The sequence below is a fragment of the Dioscorea cayenensis genome, chromosome 3, assembly GCF_009730915.1.
Source record: "Dioscorea cayenensis subsp. rotundata cultivar TDr96_F1 chromosome 3, TDr96_F1_v2_PseudoChromosome.rev07_lg8_w22 25.fasta, whole genome shotgun sequence".
NCBI lineage: Eukaryota > Viridiplantae > Streptophyta > Magnoliopsida > Dioscoreales > Dioscoreaceae > Dioscorea > Dioscorea cayenensis.
The window spans coordinates 17489439-17496828 of record NC_052473.1 but is presented as its reverse complement, the minus strand read 5'-3'; the positions used below and the strand labels follow the sequence as shown (position 1 = coordinate 17496828).

At 34.4% G+C, this 7390-nt stretch overlaps 1 protein-coding gene across 1 annotated transcript; it reads left to right on the top strand.

Annotated features, from left to right (window-relative positions):
• The first annotated feature begins 4607 nt into the window (after positions 1-4607).
• LOC120253400 (S-adenosylmethionine decarboxylase proenzyme-like) lies at positions 4608-6113 on the top strand. Its single transcript, XM_039261743.1, has one exon. The coding sequence runs from the start codon at positions 4770-4772 to the stop codon at positions 5904-5906; it is 1137 nt and encodes a 378-aa protein (XP_039117677.1). The 5' UTR covers positions 4608-4769; the 3' UTR covers positions 5907-6113.
• Positions 6114-7390: the final 1277 nt, after the last annotated feature.

Sequence of the window (7390 nt, the reverse complement as noted above, 5' to 3'; positions counted from 1 at the left end):
TTTGTTGGATGATTTATTTTCTTTCTCAAGTTTGATTTTTTTTCTTTATTTTTTGAACTGATTTTTGTTCTGGGTTGTTGATGGGCTAGTTGAGTTTTAAGGGGTTCTTTAATCAAAATTTTCAGATTTAGAGGGTTTTTTTTTCCTGTTTCTCGAAATTCTCTGTTTTGAGAACGAACTTCTGTTGATTGAGGTTTTTGAATCAAAGTGAAAGATCCTTTTGCGTTGATTGCCTTTGGGTTTGGGATTAGGTCTGATGGATTAAATTTCGTGGTTTTGATTGGGGATTTTCTATTCCGGAATGACGCCGAGTTGTTTTTTCATTTGTTTTGGTTTCTTTTTTTCTTGAATTGATCTTTGGCTTTGGGCTGTTGGTGGACTGGATTAAGTTTTTGGAGTTTTTTTTTTAATCAAATTCTATTGTTTTAGAGTTTTCATTGGGCTGTTTCATGTCTTCCCTTCAAAATTTTCTCTTTCGAGAAGGAACCTTTGTTAATTGGGATTTTTCAATAGAAGTGATCGTATCTTTCTTGGTTGATTTATTTTCTTTCTCGATTTTGATTTTTTTTTCTTTTGGAACTGATTTTTGTTCTGGGTTGTTGATGGGCTGGTTGAAGTTTAGGGTTCTTTACTCAAAAATTTCAGATTTAGAGGGGTTTTTTGTTTCTCTGCTTCTCGAAATTCTCTGTTTTGAGAACGAACCTCTGTTGATTGAAGTTTTTGAATTAAAGTGAGCGATCCTTTTGCGTTGATAGCTTTTCCTTTATGAATATGATCTCTCTCTTTTTTAACTTTTTTTTCTTGAAATTGTTTTTGTGTGTGTGTGTGTGTGTGTGTGTGTGTGTGTGTGTGTGTGAGAGAGAGAGAGAGAGAGAGAGAGAGAGAGAGAAGAGTGGATGTTTTAGGGGCTTGTTTCTTGTTTTTTAATCAAATTGATCTTTGTTAGAAAGATTGGGGTTTTTTAATTTGTATTTTTTTTTCTTTGGTTATGTCTTTCTTGTTATTTACTTTAATTGATCTTTGGTTCCGGGTTGTTGGCGGGTTGGATTGAGTTTGAGGCTACCTTTTTTTAAAAAAAATCAAATTCTCTACCCTTAGGTTTTTGTTGGATTGTTTTTCTTGTTTTCCCCTCTTTTGAGAAGGAATCTGGCGGATCCCGTTCTGTTGATTTCTTTTCTTTCTTAAATATGATGGTTCTTTTTTGGGCGTTTTGTTCCTTTTGTTGTATTTCGGAAATAGATTTTGTATGTGTGTGGTTACTTTTGTTTGCGCTCGTTTTTCTCATACTTGATCTGGTCTTTATTTTTATTTATTAATGTATTTTTGCTTGGTCTCTTGTTTTCTTTAATCCTATGTTGATCCTTTTGATAATTTTTAGAAAATTTATTTCTGTTTGATCGTCTTGTGTTTTTTCCTTTCTTTATCTGTTGTTGTTTAATGTACCTATTTTTAATTAGAAATCCATCCGAATTATTAGTGATGCTACAAAAATTGTATTCCTTTTTTTAAATCTCTATTGCTTCTCTAATATGATCTAAGTGGGTTGAATTATGATCCTACTTATTGTTTGCTGGGTTTCTTGTTTTCTTTGGTCCAATGCATTAGATCGCTGCCAGGTTATGTTTGATTGCTTTGATAATTGTTGTGAAATCTATTCTGTGTAATGTTTGTTTCTTTGTATCCTTTCCTCTCAATTAGAAACTCATTGAAATTTCTAGCTACAAAAAGTGGATCTTTTTTAATCTCTCTTGTTTCTTTAGTGTGATCTAAGTCAGTTGAATTATGATTATGTTCATCTCTTGTTTTCTTTGGATTCTTTTGATAATATTTGTGAAATTTATTCCTGTATAATGTTATGTTCATTTTCCCTTATCTTCTATATATTTATTTATAATTCTATTTCTAATTAAAATTCCTTCAAATTTCCCGTGATGCTACATAGATTAGATCTTATTATATTTCTTGCTTATTTTATATGATCTAAGTTGGTTGAATTATGATCATGCTTATTGAGTTTGGTTAGGAGTCTTCTTTTATCTAGATGAGAAAGCTTCTTTGATATAACATTTTTGTGTGTTCTCTTTTGTTATCCACATTTTATATGCACTAAGTTCTGTGCTTCTCATACTTAATTGGTATGTTTTTTTTTGGTTAGGTTTCTTGTTATCTTTGGTCCAATGCATTAGATCCTTGTTGGGCTTTATTGATTATTTTGATAATTATTGTAAAATTTATTTCTATCTGATCTTTTTTTTTTCTTTTTGTCTTCCATTGCTTCTTTGTTTTTATTTGTGTATCTGTTTTAAATTAGAGACTTGTTTGAATTACCGGTGATGGTACATATATTGAATCTTTTTTTCTATCTTTCGCTTCTTTAATATGACCCAAGTGGGTTGAAGTATGCTTATAATTATTTTGACTTATTTTGTTTCTTTTATTTTTATTTTTTATTTTTTGTGAATTTTTTTTGTTTGATTTTTCCCCATTTAAGTTTATCTATGGTGTTGGGCGATAGGTGGGCTGCATTGAATTTTGGGGTTTGATTTTTATTTTTGAATTGATCTATAGTTTTCGGGTTTTTCTTTGGGTTGTTTCTTGTCTTCCCTAGGATTTTTCTGTGTTTGAATCCTAATCTTCATTAATGGGAGCCTTTTCTGTTGATACTTTTCTTTCTTGAAAAGGATCGTTGTTTTAATTTTTTTTTGTTGGATTTTGAATGTGGTTTGAGCTAGGTGGCATCCTGGTTGCTGAATTTTTGATAGGTTTTCGTGTTGTGGAAATAGATTGTGTTTTTGTGTTATCTTTCCCAATTAAACCAAACGTTATCCCAACTTTTTCTTGATTTTTTTAAATTTATTTTAAACCTGTAATTAGTAATTATTTGTAATTTATTTATTAAAAGTAGGGTTAATAAACTTCCATTATCAGTAAATAAAAATTATCTTTTTAATGAAAACATCATTTTAAAAAACGAATAGGTTTTTTTATTAAAATAGATTGCATTCTAACATTTGTATACAATAAGCAAACCGTTCATTGTCGAGGAGATTTTTATTATAACAGTACGGGTAAAATTTTTAAAAAAGAATTAGGAGGTATCTTTGTAAATAATTGTTAAATAATTTGGTATTTTCAATAATTAAAATTTTTAAATAGGCGCTCATTGTTATTTTTTTAAAATATTTTAAAATAATTAATTTGATTAATACTGGTCAAAAGTTGATTTTATTTAAATTTCAAATCATTTCGATGATAATTATTGCTCATCTGTATTTATTTGAGTCTTTCTAGGATTAGAATTTGGGCTCTTCCTAATTTGAAAGAGATTGAGATTGAGGCGAGACTCTAGTGCTCTCACGGTGATTGGGTGTAACAGTGAGAGTGATCTTTTCCTTTTGATTTCGGTGCTGTTCTTTTTGTTTGTTTTGTTGAATTTGATCTTTGGTTTTGGGTTGATGTTATGAATTTTGTAGTTTTGATTGGTGGGGTGGGGGGAATTTTTGGCTGAAGGATGACAAAAACTTGTTTTGATTTCTATTCTTCTCTTTTCCTTGAATTGATCTTTAGTTTTGGGTTTTTGGTGGACTGGATCGAGCTTTAGGGTTTTTAAATCAAATTGTCTACTTTTAGGGTTCTTAACGTGTGGATTTTTTAGAATTTCTCTGTTTTGAGAAGAATCTTTGTTGATTGCAGTTTTCTTGGTTGGCTTGAAAAAAAGTGAGTGATCCTTTTGGTTGATTTCTTTTCTTTGTCCAATATGATCTACCTTTTGGGGCTCTTGTTATTTTTGTTTGATTTTGGATGAGATTTGGTTTTGCGCTGATTTCTTGATAGGTTTTGGTATGTTGTGTTTTTGTGTTATGTTGATTCTTTTGCTAAAGTTTGTGAAATCTATTTCCGTTACATCTTCTGTTTTTATTTATTTAATTATTATTTAATTAGAAACTTATGCAAATTACTTGTAATGCTACATCAATTGAATGTATTTTCCTATGTCGTGCTTCTTTAATACAATTTTTATCCTCATCTTCCTGTATGTGTGATGCAAGCTTGATATGTGTAGATGTTACTGCTGTTTGTGCATCAAGTCTCATGCCAAGTAGTGGTATTTTTTTTTTTCTTGTATTTATACTCTGAGGCATCCAATGCTTCTGATGTATATGCTGAGACATGAATTATTACATGTTACTTGGTTTGATTTATCCCTTCAATGATCTTTGCAACCGTGTCTCTAATTTTAGCATGCATCCCACTGGACATGCTCTTGTAATTGCAAATGATGAGGGCTATCTAATAAATATATTTCTTGTCTTCTTTTCCTTGTTGTTGCAGGTTGTGTGAATGTTTTAATGGAGTCCAAAGGTGGCAAGAAGAAGTCTAGCAGTAGTAGTTCATTACAGTACGAAAGCTCCCTCGGCTACAGCATTGAAGACGTTCGCCCAAACGGTGGAATCAAGAAATTCCATTCTGCTGCCTACTCCAACGTGAGAAGAATAAAAAAAAGAACTCTTGCTCATTCAATTTCATTACTTAAATTCACTTTTTTTGGTTGTTAACCCTTGGTGTTGATTTCTTTTCACTTGCAGTGTGTTCGGCAGCCATCCTGATTGGGCTAACTGACTCAGTTCTTCAGTTGAGTAGGAACGTTTTCATTCTGCTGCTTTTAGTTTTGCAAGTAGACAGGCATTAAGGCTAGCTGCTGTCTAGTAGCCAACACCACTTCCTAAAGCTCTCCTTTCTTCCCTGCTTTCAAACCTGTTTTTGACCCAATGACAATCATGTCAGCTGAACTGATGAGTCCTCTTCCGGTTTCCCCAATTGGATTTGAGGGTTACGAGAAGCGCCTCGAGATTACTTTCTCTGAGCCGCCCATGTTTGTCGATCCTCAAGGTCGGGGTCTTCGAGCTCTTTCACGGTCCCAAATTGACTCAATTCTGGATAAAGCCTCTTGCACAATTGTGTCAGAGCTTTCAAACAAGGACTTCGATTCCTATGTCCTTTCTGAATCAAGCCTTTTTGTCTATCCATACAAGATAATCCTCAAGACATGTGGAACAACAAAGCTTCTGCTCTCGATCCCTGTTATCCTTGAACTTGCTTCGGAGCTATCACTCAGTGTTCTATCTGCCAAATATTCACGTGGGACATTCATATTTCCGGCAGCTCAGCCTGCACCGCATCGTAGTTTCTCAGAGGAGGTAACTGTGCTCAATCATTTCTTCGGTGGCCTTGCTTCAGGTGGCAATGCATATGTTATCGGTGATCCAGCATCACCCGCTCGCAACTGGCACATCTACTATGCCACCGAGAAACCTGAGCGTCGGCCAATGGTGACTCTTGAGATGTGTATGACTGACTTGAGAAGTGATAAAGCATCAATCTTTTTCAAAAACACCGCAGACGGGCACCCATCATTGGCCCAAGAGATGACAAAGCGCTCCGGCATTGCAGAAATAATCCCCGAGATGGAGATTTGTGACTTTGGGTTCGACCCATGCGGATATTCTATGAATGGCATCTATGGGCCTGCATTCTCAACTATCCATGTGACGCCCGAGGATGGATTCAGCTACGCCAGTTATGAAGCCATGGGATTCAACCCTGCCGTAGTGCCATATGGAGACTTAGTCAAGAAGGTCCTAAAGTGCTTTGCTCCCAAAAATTTCTCTGTTGCTGTTACAATCTTCGGTGATCAGACAGTTGATGGTGCGTGGAGCGTAGAAGACCTTGGAGGTTATGCTTGCAACGATCTGATCGAGCAGGAGCTCCCGGGTGGAGGGGTATTGATTTATAAGAGCTTTTCTGCTACCGAGGTGAGAGCCACATTGCCGGAAGAATTGACACTAAAGTACTGGGAAGAAGAAGATGTGGAAGTGAAGATGGAGAAGTTTGTAGTTGCTTTCTGATGTTTGGTGTTGGTCTATTGCTCAGCTAAGCCAGTTTTAAAAAAACCTTTCTTCATATAGTTATCATGCTATGTATTAAGAATAAATAAGCTCCAGACTTGCTCTTTGGAGCAGTGCTTGTTTGGTTTGTGCTGGTATTTTATGCTTTCAATGTTCAAATTCTGAATAATTTCATATGGTTTATATATCATGATGGAAAATTGAATCTATTGTACATTGTGTGCATGCATTGATTTTGGCTTTTGACTGCTCCTGAGAGATTTAGAAATAGAAGTGTATCATCTGTATCTAAATTAAAATCCTATGTATTATTAGATTCAAGAAATAATAAAGGATTGAAAAATGAGGACTTTGAAGGAAATGGGAAAATTTTAGATTGCAAATTACAGCATTAGTTGAGAACTTTAAAAGCAGATAAAAAGAGGGGGGAAAGGATAGAAAAGAAAGTTCAAATATCTTCTCTGTTGCCTGAATTTCAGCTTTTCTCAGATGTACAGCTCTATAGGAGCTCAGAACAACAGGACCTGCATTTCATTACTATAATAATAATAATAATAATAACATAATTTTCTCCACCTAATTCAACAACCATTGGGAAAAAAATTAAAGAAAAAAAAAAGGTCCAAAATGGGGCCATAATCCCCACTGATATGGCTCTCATCATAACAACACAAAGAGTGGGACAAATATGGATGCAGCTTCTTACTTTTGTGATTTGATTCAACCAACTGCTAATGCTCATCACAGTGATCACTTCTTCCTTTTTTCCTAATTTTTAATATGTTTTGCTGCTTCTCCATCTTCATCCTTCATTTCCCATCAACATCAAGTCAAGAAAAAGAAAACATAAAATAGATGAGACAGAACTTTCTTCTCCTTTTTTTTTTAACCATACAATTCACCCAAAATAAAACAATACAAAGCTCAAGCAAAGAAAATTAGCACATTGTACACAGTAGTACACTGTTAAACAAAACATGAAACATACATACAAAATACAAACAACATACATCATTCCCCCCACAAAAATCTCAACATCATCATCATCATCATCATCATATCAACCATCAAACAAACAACCAAACAAACAAACAACAACACCAACAAAAACCATTACAGAGACAGAGAAAAAGAGAGAGGGAAGTGATTGAGCCTATTTTGCCAATATCAAAGTGTTAAAACAGTCACACAAACTTACTAGTAGTAAAACAAGTACCTCTCCTTCAATGGATCTTCATCACCTTCATCCTCCTCCTCTTCAACTTCTTCTACTTCTACTACTACTACACCTACTTCCATCTTTGATGAAAAACCCTAATTAACTTTCTCCTCTTCTCTTCTCCATTCCCTTCCACTCTAACCCTTCTTCTGTTCTCTTCATGTTCATCTCTTTCCCAAAAACCAAACAGGTTTTGGCTATTACTACGCCCTTGTTTCTGGGCCTGCATATACACTGTGCCCGTTGCTTTCCTCTCAACTTCCTA

What these genes read in the sequence shown, in the direction of transcription:
- LOC120253400 (XM_039261743.1), top strand. Translation starts at nt 4,770, where the DNA reads ATGACAATCATGTCAGCTGAACTGATGAGTCCTCTTCCGGTTTCCCCA.